The sequence below is a fragment of the Prionailurus bengalensis genome, chromosome D1 (assembly GCF_016509475.1).
Source record: "Prionailurus bengalensis isolate Pbe53 chromosome D1, Fcat_Pben_1.1_paternal_pri, whole genome shotgun sequence".
In the NCBI taxonomy this organism is placed as follows: domain Eukaryota; kingdom Metazoa; phylum Chordata; class Mammalia; order Carnivora; family Felidae; genus Prionailurus; species Prionailurus bengalensis.
In genome coordinates this window covers 33,588,838-33,610,798 of record NC_057346.1, presented here as the reverse complement: position 1 = coordinate 33,610,798, position 21,961 = coordinate 33,588,838, and the positions used below count along the sequence as shown (strand labels likewise).

The 21,961-nt window shown below is 33.6% G+C and overlaps 1 protein-coding gene across 1 annotated transcript in view; it reads left to right on the top strand.

Annotated features, from left to right (window-relative positions):
• CNTN5 (contactin 5) overlaps positions 1-21,961 on the top strand; it is a 1,382,461-nt gene that overhangs the window by 1,310,053 nt on the left and 50,447 nt on the right. Inside the window, exons 19-20 of the mRNA XM_043579878.1 lie at positions 12,391-12,461; positions 14,760-14,994. Of these exons, the coding sequence (XP_043435813.1) occupies positions 12,391-12,461; positions 14,760-14,994 (306 nt within the window). The remainder of the gene's footprint in view (positions 1-12,390; positions 12,462-14,759; positions 14,995-21,961) is intronic.

Below are 21,961 nucleotides of genomic sequence, written 5' to 3'. Positions count from 1 at the left end.
CACTAATCACTTTGAAAGCAAGTTGAATTAACCATGATTGCTTGCTTTAGTATAATTTTTTTTTTCTGGATTCACTTACCTAGACATCATAAAATTATTTCCTTTAAAATAATTATTTCATTTTATTTGTTTTCAGATCTTTTTCTTCTTGTTTCTGCAAATGCATCTAGATGCTTCAATTTCTTCCCAACCCTAGCACTCATCTTCAAGTTACCATGAAATTGAAGCAGTTAATTTCTTTTTCTAATTATGTACTCATTTGATATAGCAAATCCATAAAATTCAGAATAGATATGCCCACCTCTTTTTCTCCAGTGGTTAACAGTAAACTTTAATTTCAGTGTACTTCCTTAGAACTCTATATTGCCCTTCACCACCTACATGTCATAAATTATACTCTGCAAAGGCAAACATCATCTTAAGTTGACTTGCTGCCCCCTTGACACCTATGTGTACAATAAATATCCATCTCCTTCCTGACAGAAAATACAGCACTCTTCTGGTCTTTTGGAATGAATTATCTCTAAAATGTTTTTAATGGTCACATAGAGGAATTAGCAATTTTATTTAAAAACAAATTTTAGGGACACCTGGGTGGCTCAGCTGGTTAATCATCCAACTCTCCATTTCAGCTCAAGTCATTATCTCATGGCTTACAGGGTTTGAGCCCCGCATAGGGCTCTGTGCTGACAGAATGGAGGCCTGCTCAGGATTCTCTTCCTCTTTCTCTGCCCCTCTCCAACTTGGGCAGGCATGCTCTCTCTCAAAAATAAACTTTAGGGGCGCCTGGGTGGCGCAGTCGGTTAAGTGTCCGACTTCAGCCAGGTCACGATCTCGCGGTCCGGGAGTTCGAGCCCCGCGTCAGGCTCTGGGCTGATGGCTCAGAGCCTGGAGCCTGTTTCCGATTCTGTGTCTCCCTCTCTCTCTACCCCTCCCCCGTTCATGCTCTGTCTCTCTCTGTCCCAAAGATGGATAAACGTTGAAAAAAAAATTAAAAAAAAAATACATTTAAAAAATAAATAAATAAACTTTAAAACAATTAAAAATATTAAAAAACAAAATTTAAATATCTAGCCCAAAATCTGGAAAAAGAAAAAAAATAAAGAAAAAATTTTCATAAAGTTTTTATTACTTTGAACAAAGTTTTATTGACTTATCAATAAGGACTTATCTCTTTTAAGGACTTATCTCTTATGTCCTATAAAATTGTCTACTAAAAAATGTCTAGTAGGGCACTAGCTTAGGCAAACACAGATGTGAATAATGCTGATGAGACCAATCCGAAAATAGAAAAAGGGGTAAATTTCAGATACAAGGAGGAAAAAAAAACAAATAATTTTAATATTTTTACACTCTGATAATATATGAATCTCAATCATTAGAATTTCAGTGCACTGAGGATGAGGATTTTTGTATAATGTTTTAGTGTTATATCTTCAGCACCTAAGAATATTTTGGCACTGGTACTCTGTATGTTTTTGTTGACAGATTAAAGGAAATATTCCTTCTATTTCCTTCAAATGCCCCTATCCAACCAGTACCTAGGTAAGAGATACATATAGATAGAAGACTGAGAATTAATTGTTCATTTTGTGTTATGGTTATAGAATTGAACCAAAAATGTGATTTGTAAATTCTTACAAATTGAATAAAGCTTATAATAATTAAAATAAACTATCAAAAGAGTTGATTTTTTCCTCTAAAACACACTAGGTCTAATCCTTTGAAAAAAAGACAAAAATACCAAATGGTTAATTTATTGCACAAAGTGGGAATAGCTATACAAAAGTTATTCAAATTATTTCTATATAAGAATTAAGCAATCAAGAAAATAAAAGATAAAGTAGCCTAAATATGTTGGAAAAGATTCATTCACAGAAAATCCAACTTTTCTGCTTTTGTGATTTGCCTAGTACAAGTTGTTTTTTTTCTGCTATTTTTTCAATAGTTTGAATTTTAAATTGAATATTAATTTCCTGGTTAGATTTTCATGCATTCATAAATCAGCCATGCTTTCATTGTGTACAGGTGTTCACTAATTAAGAGTATAACAGGTCACTCATTTCTCATTTTATGCAGTCACTATGTAGATATTGAAATGACTGCCAATATTAGTACTTATGCTCACATATTTTCTAAAAAAACTGCCTTATTTTGCATATTGTTAATTGTGTTTAAACAAAGGCAAAGATTGCTGCCTAATTCAGAGGCTCTCAATAAATATTCATTTTGAAAATAAATAATCTGTTTCAGATGAATAATCCTTTTAGACTTTTATAGTATAAATCTCCTTGTACAATTTAAAAACACTTCAGCAAAAGCACTTTTATTTTTCAAGCTAAATTGCATTCAGATGATACATTCTGAAAGACCTGACCCTCATCTCTTCCTGCAGCTACCTCAATCATATAACTCAAGCCTTTCCATTTTATCATTAGTTCTATATACATGGCATACTTCATTTAGTCTGTTAAAATCTCATGGAAGAGAAAAGAAATAGCATGAAAACTGCATGCAATGCACCCCTTTGAAAGTTAGTTGAAGAAGGCTTGTACAGTCTACTTAATGCTTCTTGTACTTTGGTACCACACAGGGCTAAAACTACTAACGGTGCTGAACCAAGTGTTGAGATTTGTGTCTGTTTTATCAGGCAGCACAGATTAAAAGGGACACAAATATCCTGAGATGCCCTCTCAACTGACATACTCTGCCTCTTTTAAGTACATGTTCTGCATTTTAAAAGATGATCCTGTTCTAACGGACCAACAGAAAATCAACAGAGCTACTTGAGAAAGAGAAGCTCTTGAGAAAGAGAAAGGTCTCACGTTCAAGATATTGAGTTGAAAGTTTTATGTTCCTTTAAAAGTATCCTATTTACTTGAATATTCTAAATCCCAATGCAGGTTTAGTAAAGCATTTTTACCTTGGGATTGTTTCTTTCCCACACACCAAAAAAAATAATTTTTCTTTGCAGTTTCCTCTAAGATATATTTTGAATTTTAGACTCATCAAAATACTCTTAACAGTCAATAAATATAAGATAAATTGGATCAATCTGACTTATTATTAGAATATCAAAATAGTAATATACATATGTTTTTTACTTTAATGCACATTTGTATTTATTTATTTATAGTATAATTTTCGTACAAGTTTTTGTAGATGATATATGTAGATAGATGATAGGTAAGTAGATAGATAAATAGATGATAGATAAATAGATTATAGATAGATAGGCAGATAGATATAATTCTGTTTTATTTTGGAAATGTGTTACTATCATCAAACCCATATATTATTTTGGGTTGGGTAAAGGAAATGCTTTCTCTATCATTTAAAAAGAGAACACAAGAGAAAAAAAATCACATTTTAGGAAGTGAATGTAAAATATACACTGCAGTAGAAATGGAAAAATATGTAAAAATGAATACAACAGCAATCTTCTTATTTAACTGAACTTTAATATTCCATAATTTATGCATTTATAACACTAATTGTTGAATATAAATGAAAAGGACATAAGATAGAGTTAACTATGTAATCTATTATTTAGATAGGTTTGGTTTTCTCTGTAGTATAAAATGTTTATTATTATCAAAGCTCTTAGCATAAATCTCAATATCTGCAGTTCTTTATTTCAAATAATGAAATAACAGAAGAGCACCTGGGTGGCTCAGGTGGTTGGGTGTCTGACTTCAGCTCAGGTCATGATCTCATGGTTCCTGAGTTCAAGCCCTACTCGGGCTCTGTGTTGACAGCTCAGAGCCAGGAGCTTACTCTGGATTCCGTGTCTCTTTCTCTCTCTCTCCCTCCCCACTTGCACTCTGTCTCTCTCTCTCTTTCTCAAAAATAAATAAACATCAAAAACAAATTTATGATGAAATAACAGAGATTGAGAAAGAAAGAAAGAAAGAAAGAAAGAAAGAAAGAAAGAAAGAAAGAAAGAAAGAAAAAAGGAAGGAAAGAAAGAAAAGAAGGTTCTATCTTCAACCTGTAATTAAAAATTTGAGTTTTAGAATTAGGCAGATCTGGATTAATGTTATCTGCTGTTTATTAGCAGTGAAATAGATAAGATATATAAATTGCTCAAGGCTCAATTTTCCCACTTATAAAATGGAGACAATCACAACCTACTCCATTGGCTGTTTATATTAAATAATATAATGCATGTAAAGAGCTTAACATAGTGCCTGGTACATGGTAAATGCTTAATATTAGCCACTTATCATCATCATCATCATCAATGTAAATGAGTTATTACTTTGTTCAATGGAAGTTTTAACAATAGTAATTACGCATAAGTCACTTTTTTCACATTTAGGAAATATTTTCAGGTTAAATGTATGTCTATTGATACAATAAGTATCATCCACTTTCTTGGCTTATATCTGGCTCCTCCAAGATGCCCTCCTATTGAGAAGTCTCTGCCACAGACTGCACCATCAAGTCTGGCCACTCAGCCCACCTGATGGCTTGGGAATCAAGGGAGCCTTTCAGAATGTGGTGCACAGTACACATGATGCCTCTCCTCTAAATCTCCGTCTCTACCCCTGTCTAGCTTTCCATGCTGCATTTGTTATCTAGCCAGATACCAGTCTATAAGTAGATTGTGAAATTGTACCAGTATATGGCCATTTTCTGTGTTTCTTATAGCATAGACAAGACAAAAGGAGCAGAAAAAGAGAAGTGTCAAATTAAAGAACTTGTTTAAAAAATTTGTTTCACATTCATATAGTTTTCCAGTTGCTTGGCACATTGTATTCTGACCGGCCATTCTTTCTTCACTCTGAAATGGAAAAGGACACACACATATTTCTGGCCACAGAAAGCAAAATATTTTTTCTACATTTAATAGGCAAATGCTTGGCCATATAAATGAGTGTCAAGTAGACAATCAGATGAAAATCTTTCCTAGTCTTAGCATTTTCTGCACTGCATCATAGTTGAACTCTGTGTAATTTTAACATAAAATAATTTTATTTTCTCCATTATGCTTCCTCTGATCTCTGACTTCAGCCCCAACTATATACATCCAAGGCACTTTTAGATATTAGGGAAGTATCACTTTCAGGTATTAAAAACTTCCATTTTAATTTAATTTAAATAAATTAAATAAATAAATTAAATACATTAAATAAAAACTTTAATCTCACATCCAGTTCATGCTTTCTCTTGTTCTTTCCCAGAACAGGCTTGAACCAAGAGCTCATTTGTCTTTTCTTTCTTTCCACTTCTTCCCTCACCTTCCAGCTGCTGCTCCAGTCACTTTATAGGCAAGATAAGAAGAAGGAGGAAAACTACTTAGGTAGTTTTCACATGGGTGTAGTACTCACATGGGTGTTGAGTGCAATGTGCAACAGCATTCGTCCACATGCTGCTTCTTTCTCTTATAAGACGCACTGAGTTCTTTGGAGACTATCCTGTCCTCTAGCAGGAAGTTTACTTGGGAGTGATCCCAGCCAGCCTAATTAAACTTACCTTCCATAGTGTCCATTTGGCCCCCTGTAATCACATTCCTGAGCTGCCAAACTTGATGTTCTAAAGAGCTATTTTGGTCTCCACTCTGGTAAAATAGCATCAGACTGGGCCATATTGCAAAATTCTGAAGCTTGACAGCATTCAGCCAGGATGTGAGATGTAAGCATCTGTACTCTGTAGCAGTGATTTCCTCCTCTTCTCACTTAGCTTGAGAGGGAAACAACATTCCCATTTCCCTTCTATTGACAGCTAAGGATGTAAGGAGATGCCACAACACATTTTTCTACTAAACTTACAATATTTTTTCCAAAACCTTCCTTGTGCTAAAATCATATATATATATATATATATATATATATATATATATATGAGCTAAAGGAGGGTAACGGAAAAGGATCATAAAATTTCATTTCTCTGATTCTTAGCAATTCTGTGATTTTGTCTGGCCAATCTCACTTTAACAATTGAGGTTACATTTGACTCATCCCAAGTCCAGAAGACTCATTTAATTTCCTATTAAAAGTTCTTTCAATCTCCATTACCTTCCTACTTCTGAAAGGATCTTGCTTTGTTCCTATTTATACCTTCACAGTTCTTGGTCATGATAATTACTTAGGAAATTTCATTGAGTTCACAAATTATGGAATAAACACAATAAAATTAATATTTTTGTATTGGTTTTCTCTAGGGTTATGTGTATTGGCCTTGTAAATGGCATTTAATGGGGCTTTGAAGACCAGACCAAATGGGACTTGGACAGAATTACTTATAAGAGACAATTAGAAAATCTACTGTTGTCAGGCATTGATGTGTGCAGAGAAAAGACAACACGTTGTAGGGTTCACAAATGTCTCTCTAGTATATGTTTCTAAAAAGATTTATTAAAAAATTAAGCATTTAGTTGAAGTAATTAAGAAAGCCTAAAAGAAAATACTATTAAATGAAGCAGACAGTATTTTTAACTAATGAAGCTACTTTGGCCTACGCAAGTTTTTTCTGCAAAATATATTCAAGAAATAGGTCTCCATTTTCAGAGGCACTTTGCAAGCAGAGATAGTAAGTAATTTTAGCAAAAGCCTTTATAAAAGAAATCTGGCTAATTTTTAGGCATGTATTTTTTTTAAATGTTTATTTATTTATTTTGAGAGAGAGAGAGAGAGAGAGAGAGAGATTGGCAGAGGAGGGGCAGAGAGAGGAGAAAGAATCCCAAGCAGGCTCTGCACCATCAGCACAGAACCCTATGCAGGGCTCAATCTCACAAACCATGAGATCATGACCTGAACTAAAATCAAGAGTCAGATATTTAGCCTACTGAGCCACCCACGTGCCCTGGGGCATGTGCTTTTCTGATTAATAGCAAAATGATGGAAGAGTTGTAGAAGTCTTGAACATGAAAGATAAAAGAGTGATGAAAGGTTATCAACCCAGGAGTAAATGTAAGACACTCAAGTATGACTTTTCATATCTTCCTAGTCCCCATAATACTATATATCAGTCATAAACCATGAACCATGTTCAAGCTCTATGCTAAGTACATGTCCTTTATCATATCATTTCATTGTCATATCAACCCTCTAAAGCAAGAAGTGTTTATCCCCATTTTACAGATGAGAAAACAGAAGTAGAAAGTTTTAAAAACTTGTACAAGGTCACCACTTAAGAAGTAAAGCTGGAATTCTAACCCTTCACCAAAGATAGTGATTTCAAGTTATCTCCCCCCCCCCATTTCCTTCTTCCTCTTGCATTTTCAATATCCTCTTTTTACCACATACATCAACAAATCTCTTTTAAAGATTATTTTACCCATCCTCTGCTTTACTTCCTTGGGGAGCCATATAAATAAAGCTAAGAGAATATGAGTTGAGGTAAACATCATTTATTGTATATATTAACCTACTGTGCTTTTGACTATTGCCATTTACGAGAAGGTTCATAAATCAGAGAAATCTTACATTTTCTAAAATATCCTCTTTTGTAAATAAAAAATAGCATCTTGCCTACATTTCCAAGTTAAAACAAATTTGAAAGCATAATTCCCATGGTACTATCAAAACAATATTATCCAGATTTCCAAAAGAATAATTTCTTTTGAGATTATATATGTATAGACTCAATGCTAAACTTTTACTGTTTATCATAGAACACCATTTTCTCTTTTTGAAATCTAAGTAGATAATAACATTACATAGTATTTATAAATTATAGTTCCAGGTCCTATGGTAAATAATTATTAAAAAAACCTTAAAGTGTAGGTACTATTATTATCTCTGTGAAGCAGCTGAAGGACAAAAAGTTAAGAAATATTTTCAACTAATCAACTAGAATGCTAAGCTTGAGATCCAAACCCAGATCTTTCTCATTCCCACAAAAATGTATTTCAATTTGTGCACACACCTTATCTATCCTAGTGATAGGAGTAAAAGCATTATTTGAACTTTTTAGGATACACCACTAGTACTTTTTTGTTTTAGAAACTATTTAAATTTAACTCTTTTTATCAAGTAAACTTAAATGATTTTGAGTTAACTGAAATATTTGTGTGCTACATACTTCAATTCAGGTAGGTATTTTTTTTTTAATTTCCCTCTTGACTCCCACCATTATCTTATAAACAATGTCCCTTCCTTCTTTTTATTCTTCTGTATCTTGGTTTTCAAATCAGTTGCTGGATTACCATTAAGTTCTTAAATTATATAGCCTCTCCCAGATCTCTAAAGACCTGTATCATTTAATAGGCTATGTAAGCATCTACTGTAATAAATATTAGAAAGTTTTCAGGAAAAAAGAAGATTGGCAAATGATTTTATACTATCTTATTTTGTTTAGTTTAAAGTGAATTAAAGCATGATATTAGCATGATTGACTTTTACAAACTACTGACTTTTTCATAGTATTACACTTATAAAGAGTTCTTGGAGATTCATGCCTAAAGTCATGCATGCTTAAATTAAAGTACTATATTTTGGTCTCTTTGAGTGTTTATAACAATATTTCTAATGTATAAGTTGAAACGTGACAATAATCTACATTTCAACATGCCAAATAAGGCACTAAAACAGCAAAGCATTTTCAGCTTATGAGAAAAATATTAATTACATTATCCATTTATGGAACAGCATTGCTCAGATAGAAACAGAAGAATTAGAGTTGAACCCATTAACCATGCATGTAAACTTGATTCTCTAATCCAATAAGCTCATGACATTTATCAGTAGCAAAACAAGGGATAAAAGCATCTAGCTGCTTAATTCTAAACCAGGTTTTTGTTAACCATATTGAAAATGTATTTAATTTTTCAACAAATACATATTTGTCTCCACTCAATGAAAGTATTTATTAGATATTAATTTTATACTTCTAACAAGAATTATGGAACTTGATACCACAAGGGCTCTGAAAGATTAAGTCAAATCTCTACATACCATGAATATGTTTTTTTGTAAATAAAAGGATATAATTAAAATAAATGGACTCCAAAGTGTTGACTGAAGTGATGACTGTGTCTCACCAACTTCAAAAGGAAATGAATGAGCATACGTTCCACTGATCATCTGTATACAATTAGGAAATTTAAACCATTAGAATTAGAGTACCCAATGAAAACACTGGGATCTTGACAACAAAATACAATGTCTGATGCCTAGCTATTAAAGCCTTAATATTTCTTTTTTGTGTGTTTTCTTTTTTGGTTTTATTGACATATAATTGGCATATAACACTGTATTAGTTTAAAGTTACAACATAATGAGTAAGTTAGCATCCATCACCTCACATAGTTACAATTTTTTTTCCTTGTAATAAGGATTTTTAAGATCTTTCAGCAACTTTGAAGTACACAATATTGTTAATTATAGTCACCATCCCATATATTACATGCCCAGAACTTTTTATTTTATAACCGGAAATTTTTACCTCTTGACCACCTTCACCCATTTTTCCCACCCACCATTCTCCACCTTTGGCAACCATCAAATCTATTCTGTTTCTAGCAACCCCATTTTTTTTTAGATTCCAAACATAAGTGAGATCACACAGTATTTCCCTGTCTGGCTTATTTCACTTGGCATAATGCCTTCATTTCTGGCAAAATAATATTCAAGCATGTGTATTCTATTTATCTATTCATCTTAGGATGGACACTTAGGATGTTGCTATGTGTTTGAAGACTTAACTTTTCTATGATTAGTTCCTATTATAGCTAGTGAGCTTTTTTAAATTAAGAACAGTTGATTTTATAGACATATACCATTAAAATTTTTTAATGTTTATTTTTGAGAGAGAGCGCATGAGCAAGGGAGGGGCAGAGAGAGGGGGAGACAGAATCTGAAGCAGGCTCCAGGCTCTGAGCTGTCAGCACAGAGCCCAACATGGGACTCGAACCCAAGAACCACAAGATCATGACCTGAGCCGAAGTCAGATGCTTCACTGACTGAGCCACCCAGGTGCCCCTAGACACATATTATTAACACAGTGAACCATAATACCTTCTTTGTGCCATTTATTATATGTTAAAATTGGAGATCAGATGAGAAAGAGCAGGATCTTATTCTTTATATTAAATTGATATGGGCTATCTTCTCTTGAAAAGAATTTAGCAGTAATAGGAAAACTTCAAAGATTGATTTCAAATAATAAAAGAAATTTTCCAATATGGATCATTTATGGGTAATTTGATGATGAAATTACTCATAGAAAAACAAATCACATCATAGAAGGTGTTATATTGCTTTCTCATTTCCTCAAAGTAGAAATTTTCACCAAATATTTTATTAGTTTGTTTTTATTTTTTTAATTACAAAGTTAAAATATTTGAAAAATATAAATATATTTTCTAAAAAATAAAAGCATTAATGGACTGTGGAACAATATTACCAAGGCTTCAGAAGAAAGGATCGAATAGTCACTTGTGTTTTATTCTACTTGTATCTTTTAAATGACTTTCAAGAGATGTTTACTGGAGAGCTTACAGACTACTCTCCAGCTCTAAGCTAAAGGTTACAAACATCCTCCTTTTGGGTGATGTTTGATAGCTGAATAAAATGGAAAAGAATACTCAGTGCCTATTATTTCCACAAAATCCATGATTATAGGGAAAGTATCCTCAAGGAAGAGGATTCAAAATCCTAAGTTTAGGGCATAACTTTAGTTATTCCAGTGTAATAGACAAAGTAAATATCTCTGGTAGATAATACTCATAATATTATTTAACTGTTTGTTGTCAAAAATGAATATGAAGTGTGTGTGTGTGTGTTCATTCATTTTTTACAAACAAATGGTACTATGAGAAGTCATAGTAACATTGTGTCAACAAAATAATTTGCTTATCTATTTATTTGACTTGCATTAATGATCACAACATTCATAACTCTGAGATTAGCCACTGAGGGAATATTTGGAACCTTAGATCCCTGTTCTTTTATGCATACAGTTAACCCAGCTCCACTCCTGTGTGCCTTACCCTATGCCATGGACTAGAAGATAAATTTAGAACTAGGACTATATAACAGTGTCTTGGGGACCTGGTGTCAAACAGATATGTCATAGGTTGCTATATCTAGCAATAACTATGACTACTAATAAAAACTCAATTTAATAAATGATTTGCTTGCTCTTTATATAAATTAGTACATATCACAGTTATTGCTCTGATACCATCATTTTTTCCTCAGTTGAATATTTTGTGATTTCTTGAATGAGAGACAAAGGGGTATCCAATTCCATTTAATTCTCAGGGAATTCATGAGAGTGAACTCCACATATGAATAATTTTAATATATACATCACTGTGAAAGAAAGATTGGTAACTGCTGCTGTATATATCCTTCTACTTGTGCATGAGCAAGATGAGGACTCATGTTCATGGAGGAAAGTGTCCAAAGATACTGAATTTAAACCCTGGTGAATAAAAGTCTTTATTCAGTGGAGCCAATTATATATTCACAGACTATTCTCTCCCACCTCCTTTTTTTTCCTTTCTAGTGGAATATAAATTCTGCACCAGTTTTTCCTGTACATAAAATGCTGTATGAATATCTACCAGTAATTAATAACCTTTCATCCAAGTAGGTAATATATGAGAGTGAATTTATTGTTTATGAGTTTATCGATATCATTTAAAAACTATATGCAAGGATATAAAGGCAATGCTGAAGTGTAAAATTTTTAATGTGGGCTCATAGCTTAGAAAATGATTTCTTTTAATAGTTTTTTTCATTTAATAGTTCTTCATTTGAAAATGTTCCCTTTCAACTGCAAGTTTTGTGGTTTGGTGCAGTGAAGGAGAAATTTATTCCTTTGACACATTTATTCTTTTAATAGTTATTCATTTGAAAAAATTTCATCGGGTAGTTATATATTTTACAATTTACAGAGAGATTCACTCTTGATAGTTTTTTTTTAATGTTTATTTATTTAAATAGGTTCTCAGTCTATGGAACTGTTGCCACATTTCCTTAAATTGGAGCTTCCTGGGGGTTCTGGTAAAGCAGTAATAAGACAACCTGTTTACTTTCTAGGAGCTCTTCAAGCCTTGAGACCACAGGAGAGTCACATCATTAGAAAGGAGAGAATTTTTAGAATGAAATTTAACCATTAGTAGATGTCCTTAACTATAGTGTTAATTACGATCTCAATCTTACTACCACAGAACGTTTACAATAAGATTAGTTTGGCAATGCATTGTGTGGCCATGAAAAATATATATAAAACTCTCCCACATAGATTTGAAATCAGGGTATCTGTCACAGACATTTTGTTTTAATTAATATGGAATATGACCATTCTAACTTCAAATTTTAATTGTTTGTTTTGGGATTTTTCAGAACATGAGTAGTGTCAAAATATATTCTTACAAGGACTCTCAAATTAAACATCTATTTATTGTCCTCACTCTGGCCTATTTTTAATCCACAGTTCCAAAGACAGCACCCACCAATGTAAGTGGAAGAAGTGGAAGAAGGCATGAGTTAGTCATAGCCTGGGAGGTAAGAAAGTCTGTACTCAGATATCAAAACTTGTTGATTCCTTAGAAAACAAGGCTACATATATGTTCTGTACTTGGTACAGAGAAACTGAAGAATTTTGGTTTGAATGAGGTTAAGAAACACTTTGATCATATATTTCTCAGATGAATATTGCCAACGTGAACCTGTCTCATTTCATATCCAGCCCCAGTTGACTTTTCTTCAAAACTAAAGAAGTATGTCTTCTTGTCATATAGCTATCTCAGAATAAAGTTTGGATAATTAAAACACATCCTTCCATAAACTACTTCAGATGTTTGCTTGGCTTAGTTTGACATTTAACTATTTCACAAATAGTACACTTACTAAAACCATTGGGGAAGAAGAAAATGACTGCCACTGAATTTGTGGAACAGTGCCTCGGCTAGTAAGGATAATAACCCTATTAATAAGGATAATAATTTTTCTTCATTTTAAAAATTATGAAACTGAGGCACAGTACTTTTCCTGATAAGTAGTGAAATTAGGACTTTGATTTTGTTCTCTTGTCTCCCTCACTATATGATCTCTGATTTTTCTTCTATAAAGGAAGCAGGGAAGAGGGGTGTGAGAGATACATTTATTTCCTGTGAAGCTACTATCCTTTTATTGATGCTAGATTACCTTATTATCAAACACAACTATATAGGTCACAGAACTGTTCTTTAGAATATGAAAATGTAAAGTAAATGGAAATGTCTACTGGAACAAACTGAACAAATACCTGATAGTCTCTAAAAGCAATGATAAAATGTACAGAAAAACATTTCCCACAAAGTAATCTCCATGAGCATATCCTCTGTCCTGTTATCCTGTCCATCCCCTTCTTCCTCAGTAAAAAATTATTTCTTATTTTAGATTTCTGCACAGGAATTAACTTCCCAATACCTGAACTTCACTGAGATCAAATCTCTTTAAGTAGAATTCCCATCCTTATCAGCTTTGTGTCTCAGACCCAGCTGCTAAAAGAAGCATACCAAAGACTGGGAGTGACTTACACATGCCAGAAATTTATTTCTCACAGTTCTGGAGCCTGGAAATTTAGGATCAAGTCACCAACAGATTTCAGTCTAGTGAGAGCCTGCTGTCTGGTTAATAGATGGCCACTTTCTCACTTTACCCTCACATAACACAGGAGCTAAAGAACTCTCTGGAGATTCCTTTATAAAGCACTATTCCTCTACATATGTCTCTGCCCTCATAACTTGATAACCTACCAAAAGCCCCACCTCTTAATACCATCGCATTGGGGATTAGGATTTCATCATATGAATTTTGGGGAGATATAAACATTCAGTATTTTGATATAATAGGCTTTGTCTGTTTTCCTTTACTGTATACACTTTTCCCTTAAATCAAAACTCAAAAGAAAAAAAAATGTTCAGTCAAGTATTTATTGGGTATCTACTATGTATCAAGCATTAGCTAGGCAGTGTAGTAACTGCTACTTTGACTAACTAGTCAATCACAATTACTCCTTTCTATAGTGTACAGTTTATGTCCGTTTTATATGTAAGCATATAGTAAGAGTTATTTGAACAAATACTATTTTGTAATGTCTTCACATTAATAAGCCCAAAAACAAATGAAAAAGAAAACACTATAAAAAAAAAAACAAACTTACAGGGGCGCCTGGGTGGCTCAGTTAAGCGTCTGACTTGGCGCAGGTCATGATCTCACCGCTTGTGAGTTTGAGCCCCACATTGGGCTCTGTGCCAACAGCTCAGGGCCTGGAGCCTGCTTTGTATTCTGCGTCTCCCTCGCTCTCTGCCCCTGCCCCGCTCACACTCTGTCTCTCTCTGTCTCTCAAAAATAAATAAACATTAAAAATAATAGAAAAAAAAAACTTCTTATGTTAACATCTCCTATCTTTTCTGTGCAATGGGCTCTGCAGAGCATTACCAACAACCAGATTTTTCAGACCACCAGACCATATGACAGTTTTCCCCAACATGTTGCATTCTAGTATGGAATGTTAATTTCATATACATGACAAAGTGGTTTAAATTTGTTTGATTTCAAGAGTTTTCAGTATCCTTGATACTCCTCTTAAATATCAACTGATATTATTTAAGTTTTTATCTTTTGCTTTTAACCCCTTTTAAGTTTCCAAAGACTGTCAAGTGATTGTGCTATATATTGGCTTCCAGGGGAGCATTAGAGATTTGAAAGTCTTCTTTTCTCTGGTTATCCATAATTTGAAAAAAAAATGAAGTTTGGTAGAAATGGCTTTTTGAATCAATTATTTTACTGATAATTAACTGAACTTTTCTTCTTTAGCCAGTATCTGAAGAGTTTCAGAATGGGGAAGGCTTTGGCTATATTGTAGCTTTCAGGCCCAATGGAACACGTGGCTGGAAGGAAAAAATGGTGACATCCTCTGAAGCTTCAAAATTCATTTATCGGGATGAAAGTGTTCCTCCTCTTACTCCCTTTGAAGTGAAGGTTGGAGTTTATAACAATAAAGGAGATGGACCTTTCAGTCAGATTGTGGTTATCTGTTCAGCTGAAGGAGGTCAGTTTCTTTATTATAATTTACATGCAACATTTTATTAATGCATGTTATATGCATGAAACATTTTTGTACGTATATTAGAAAGTACAGTCACACAAAAAGAGAAAATAAAACTTACCCATAGTTTCATTACACTTTTTAGATGTATTTTTTTCAAAAATTTTCCAAGTAATTTTTATTTGAAAAATTGAGCAGTCTATATGTGTTGCTTTATGTCCTTCACTACCTAACAATATATGGGAAATATTTTTCCATGATAATAATGATATTAATAATGCCTATAGTGTATTCTGTCCTCTGGATGGACATTTAACCAGTCACCCCTGGTTTTTTAATCTAGATAATTTTATATTTTAACCCACTAAATTTAAATGTATGTGAACTAAATTTAAATAAGTACTTCATTTACATGACCAATAAATATTTATTATTAACCTCATAAACAAAATATTATACTGATAAAGAAGTACCAGACAAGGACTTCATTGGAAATTCTTCACATGATATGATGAAATCCTGATGACAATCTTGTCTAACAGACATTATTATCCCCATTGTAGAGAAAGAAATTGATGTTGAAAAGTTAAGGAACTTGCTAGAGGTTACATACTTTGTAATTGAGAATTAAACCCAAGTCTGTCTAATCATTAAATCCTTGATGTTTCTCTAACATGTTGTTTTCATATACATAAACACATTTAATTCTCAAGATAAAACTACTATGTAGGCAGGACTAATTAAGCAGGATACCCATTTTACAAATGAGTAAACTGTAAAACCATGACATATTTATGGTTACAGTCAATAGGTGGTGGTGCTCAGGTGTGAACTCACCTTCCTACCTCAAAATCCAGGGTTAAGTTTTAATACAAAAATGCACTTTTCTGAAAAAGAAAGAATGATAGACCTAACCCCCTTAGGTGAGTTTTCTCGTTTTTTCTTCTATTCAAGTGCCAAATTTCAATTTGCCTTACTAGCAAAAACAATGCCTCACATTCCCTAAACGTGACAAATGATTGAAAAAATGTTCCACCAAAACTATCACTCTTTCACCTTCTAACAAACATTATCGATATAAACTGACCATTTTACTTTCTTTGTACCCACTCGTGTAACTTATTTAAATAGCTCAAAAGAATTATCTTTTTGATACTATGAGCTACAAGACAGGGGATGGGGTGTTAAATACAGTCATTTGAATATTAAAGCACAAGGATAGTGTCTGATTTATGTAACATGTAGTTTTCAATACAGGCTGCCCTGAGTTTTTTGTTGGTTTTTTTTTTTAAATATAGAGTCAAATTCTGAAGCAGAAACAAAAAGCTTATCCTAGTATAACAATAACCAGGAAGGTGAAGAATCAAATAATAACAAGGAATCATAGGTCTTCCAATGAGATACTCATGCCTTAGCATCTCAAGTTTCGTATGAGTTCCAGATACAGATGATTTACCATAGTACTTATATTACTTAATTTAACTCTTACAACCAAATATGAGGTAGGAATCTCAAGCTTCAATCTACTTTTCAGGAAGCTGAGGCTCAGGTAAAGTAACACTCTCAAATTCACTTCAGTAAGTGAGAGTGTTGTAAGTAACTACAGTAAGTGACAGAGCTGAGATTTGAACCCATATCTATCTGACTCCAAAGTTCATACTTTTAACCACTATCCTATACTGTGTCATCATGGATTTCTATAATAATAACATTTTGTTTTTCATCATATATAATGATGTTTTGCATTATTTGTTACTGTAAAACTCTATTTTGAAGTACATGTTTTATTCAAGAAATGCATTTTCTTATTGCTTTAAAATTTCTTCCACCTAATTATCAAGCACATAACCTCACAGGTCACATGAGATAAATTGGAGAGGTTTGTGAACATGCTTTGTGTAGTAACACCAGTGTTGACTTTAAGAAATCAAGATTTGTACATTCTTCTTCAACCTTTGCTTTGAAATTAAATTATAGTAACCACCATGGGTTGTTTATACTGTGTTTCCTTAAACTTGAAATAGCTTGCCTTTGGAGATTACCCTTTCAAGCTAGATAGGAAATATGTCTATCTTCTTTCAAAGGCACTGAGGTTGCTGTTATAATAGATTTCATAGTAACATTTCATTTATTTTGGTAGACTGAAATATGAATGATACCAGGAAATTTAAATCTAAGTAGTCAGCCTTTGTTCTGATAACAAAATTAAAACATATATTTGGCATTGGCTCACTAATTATATTTACTAATTTGGAACTTTATATGTAAGTATGAGTAAAGTGTTAGCATCATTAAATTGTGTCAACTAGGAAAGGCAGGACAATGGAAAGGAAGAGCATTTTCCTGGAATTGGAGACTCAGGGTTAACCTGCTCACACTAAATGTAAAATATTGCAGTCTATCCACCTCTCTGAGACTTATCCTCCTCTACTTTAATGTTTATTTATTTTTGAGAGAGACAGAGACAGAGTGTGAGCAGGGGAGAGGCAGAGAGAAAGGGAGACAGAATCCAGAGCAAGCTCCAGGCTCTGAGCGAGCTGTCAGCACAGAGCCTGACATGGGGCTCAAACCCACAAGCCACAAGATCATGACCTGAGCCAAAGTTGGATGCCTAACCAACTGAGCCACCCAGGTGCCCCAATACTCCTCCACTTTAAAAATGAAAATCCCGAATTAGAACATCTCTAGAAGCCATTACAAATCTGAATCACAAAGCTTGTCAATTTATTCTGTATTTTTAAATACTCTAAATTCTAATTTTCCTAGAATAGGGAAATTACTTTAAAAAAAGTGAATATTTTGAATATTAAACTATTTTTTAAAAGAGTCAAGGACTGTAATGAACTGGTAAAATAATACATTGTACTCATTCCAGCACAGGTTCCCCTTCTCTACATCTGCAGATGTTCATACAGATTCAAAGTGTGCCTTTGTTTTTTTTTTTAATATTCAAAATGTGGACTGTTTATTAATGGTAAGTTTCATCCTCAACATATATCATGCAAAATGTGCCTTTGTCATGATACTCTTGCCCAAAGTCCAACTGATCTGAGACTGTAGTTCTCCAAAAGACAGATTCTGTCTTTGTTCTTCCATTAACCTAGTTCACTTCCTGATCACCTCAAAAGCCCTCCATATTCTTAGATAAAGTAAAGAACAAGGAGTAGGACTGACATTCTATCTTTGTTCACCAGCATAGTTCTTCCTCTTCATATCAAGATAAATAGCTACATTCCTGGAGTACCATAGAGAAGACAGCTTTTCACAGCTGACAGCAAGTCAGGAAGAAAACATATGCCAGATGCTATGTCAAATGTAGCTACCAGCATTCATGTTGTTTGGAAGAAGCAAGGACCTCAAGACAACCTTACAATACTGGCCCCAACCCATTTTCCTGTGGTCCATCGATGATGGATGATATTCACAACCAGAGCACACTTCTATAAGTGGTTATATGAATTCCTCATACCTTCCATCTTTTTCCTCTCAAGACAGTAAATTGGAATGAGAGTGAAAATTACATTATTATAGGGAAAATTTTGAATGTGATAATTTAGTAAAAGCACTCATCATTTGTAAGTATTGAAACTTGATAAATCACTTGTGAAATTACCTTTACTCTTGCGACTCTGACGTAGACTGCGGCCCTAGAATACTGCCGAAAAAGCTCCAAATAGTTCTTCTGCTAAACCTCTTGAGGCTTTGAAACCTTTTAAAATTTTATAACAGAAGTAACCCTAAATGACTCTAGATAACCCTGGAAGGAGAGATATTTCCCTGTTAAGACTCCCATGTCTTGCACCTTGCACATGTACCAATTATCTATACCATTTAAACCAAGCAAGAATTATGTGCATTATAATCTTGATTTGACTTCAAATATCTACGGTATACTATAACCCTATACAATACCCTCATTCTGGAAACAATTCTATTTTTTTTAAATAAAAGCGAAGTTGCAACATATGGGGTTTATAATGCATGGTAGAAATGAAAAAGAGTGATTTTTCTCCATAGGAGAAATCCAATTGGCTTTCACTTCCATATATCTAGAAATACTTATTAGTCGAACTTACATTCATCTTCCACTTAGTCCTTGTTACTATACTTTTGAAAGGAAAAGAACCTGAGCATTCAATTACATCTAATAGAGGGAAATTCATTATAGATTAATTATAGTATAAAATATTTGTTTATTTGTGATATATTTTAGCCTTTTCTAGTTTATTTGGCTTTTGCCTTCTATGTAAAAATTGTGCTGCTTTTATTTTTATTAAAACCAAAGATCCTCTTCTCATTTGCAGAAAATGATATGCAATTATCTTATTGCAAGTGGAGCTACCACAGCTCAAATTAAAACCCAACATTCATGCGGTGTTATTCTCCAGATCAGTTCCTCGCTGAAACTGCACTCAGTAGGATTTATGTGAACTTGAAAATTAATAAATTGGCATATTAGTTGTAAAATACAAGGAATAATTTCATGTCTTTGCCAGATGATCCATTTGGATTATTGCCTGTAAAAGTTCAACTACAGCTGTCTTCACTGAATTTTTAAATAATGAAACCATAACCCTTCTCCCAAGGAGTTTATTAAACTCTCCTTTGATTAATGCTGTTGCTCACCCCTCCTGGGAAGTCAGATGTATAATCAATATTACAAACATATCCCCCATATTAGTTGGAGAACCCCAGCTGTTAAGTCACTTAATAAATATGTATTATCTAAATTCATGAACATGGTAATGCTGTTCACAATGTTTAATCTGACAGAAATTGAAATCTCTCAGTCAGCTTGTTCACTTTATATCCCAAGACTGGAGTGAAAGAGTTAGCCATGGCCTAATTAATATCATAATAAATGAAAGAAAAATTCTTTTTACGTTTCTGAATCTATTAGACATAACTAGTATAGTCTCTGAAATAAGTCACTGAATTACCTGAGTCTAATAGTAGTGAGAGTGGCAGGAAACTTCCTATTATTTACAGATCAGGAGAGTTTTAGAAATGCACAGGATCTATGACAAGCAGTGCAGCTGGCGTTCAACTTTATCAAAAGCTCTATGAAATGGAAATAAAAGAAGCTGATCATAAGCCTGTAGTGGAGTAAATAAAATATGACAGGGATTTAGGTGCCTTCTGGCAAGACTTAAAGTAGAGAGCCCAAGTGGAGATCCCAACATCAATATTGAGAAAAGTTAGTAGGTGTGGTGGAGCAAGGAGAAAAGAGAGCGATAGCACAGGGAAAAGCATTAGGTGTGTAAACACAGATATGTGCACAGAAGCAGAACAGCATGGTAGTAGGATTGCCCTGCTCAAATCCTCTCTACATTCTAGCAGCTGTGTGATCTTGGGCAAGTTGCTTACCTCTCTGGCCCTCAATTTTGTATCTGCAAAAATAATGATAGTTATAGAAAGGTTGCTGAAAGGATCAATTAGTTCATGTAAGGAATTTTGAGTAAGACTATGAAATCCTCAATAAATGGCAATTATTACTATCTTTGGTTGTTCCCCTCATCTATTTGCTATTGTTGTTGTTTGTTATTCCATCTATTCTTCTGTCAGTTATTTGGAAGTAATTGAACAGCAAGAAAATGAACTACCTGTGTTTCCTCTAAAATCTCTTCTGTGCCTCAGAACTGACTCTAAGAAATGCAGAATGAGCCTATTGCTGCCTGGTGCCAATTTAAAAGCAACACAGAAAAGATGAGACCTGAGTTCTAGTTGGAGTTGTTTCAGAGCTAGAAGCAGAGTTTGGATAAATCAACCTGTGTATAGGTCACATTTTCATCTGCAAAATGAGAACATGGATCTAAAACATATGTCCATAACTCAAAAGCCTATAGAGATCAGGTAAGAGATATAAATCAGTGAAGTAGTCCCAGTGTGAGATAATAGGTAGTGGTAGGGACTCTGGGCAACCTGAAAAGACTATGTCCTGACTAATGGGACAAACTGCTAATTCTCTCATCTATCAACATCCATGAATTCAGGCTTAGTATTGCCACTTTTTTTTCCAAAATAAGCTAGAAATTCTTATTTTTATATGAAATGTTGAAATAATATATTATTGGGACATACAGAATATGACGAAAGACTCATTGACCATCCATTTATGACTTTTGATCTAAGTGACTGTCTAAAATTCTTTCTAGGTACTTTCCATTGTTCAGTTACAATGGGATACCCAAATAGAACAGTTAGTTCCTATCCAAACCACATTCTGTGATAGTTACTCTTGCTTACAGAAAAACCTTTCAATCCATGTGAAAATGTTCACCCAGCTGTGACAATACTACTGAAACTACTGGAAGTAAACTGACTGAGGTCAGTTTTTTTACATGCTTAAATTTCAAATTTAGGTCGGCATAGGTTTACTTCTGATACTATTTACTATTTTAATTTGTTTCCAAATAAAAAATGACTCTTCAGTTTTTGTTTGACTCATTTACCTTCATTCAATTAGATGTAACTATAATATTTAGCTCCCAAGAATGCATCTATGAAATGTCAGCTTGGGTCTGATTCTGAGTTAAAGTCCTCAGAGCTTTTAAATAGAAACTGGGGTGCTTGTTTGAGAAATAGTTCTTGATATTTTTCTTGTTTTTTAAACTTTACTTTTTAAAACTTTCTTATCTCCATTTGAGAAGTTCTTAAGCTTGTGCAGTGCTACAGAAAGCTGAGAGAGAAGTTATTTCTTTCTCTGGAGATAGAGGTAGAAAGGCTTCCACCCAACCACATATTTTTTTCTTCTGAAATTATTTATCTCTGTGCAAACTTTTCTCACAAAGATATAATTGCTTCAATAATAAAAAAGCTGAAAGAAGGCCTGTGACACACAAATCTCCGCAATGCATTCATTTAAAAGAGAAGCAAAACTGCTTGCTAGTAACAAGCGATACCCAATGGGTGGCTGTCTGTCAAATACATGGTACCTTAAATCTGGAGATTGGGTTGCATACACCATAAG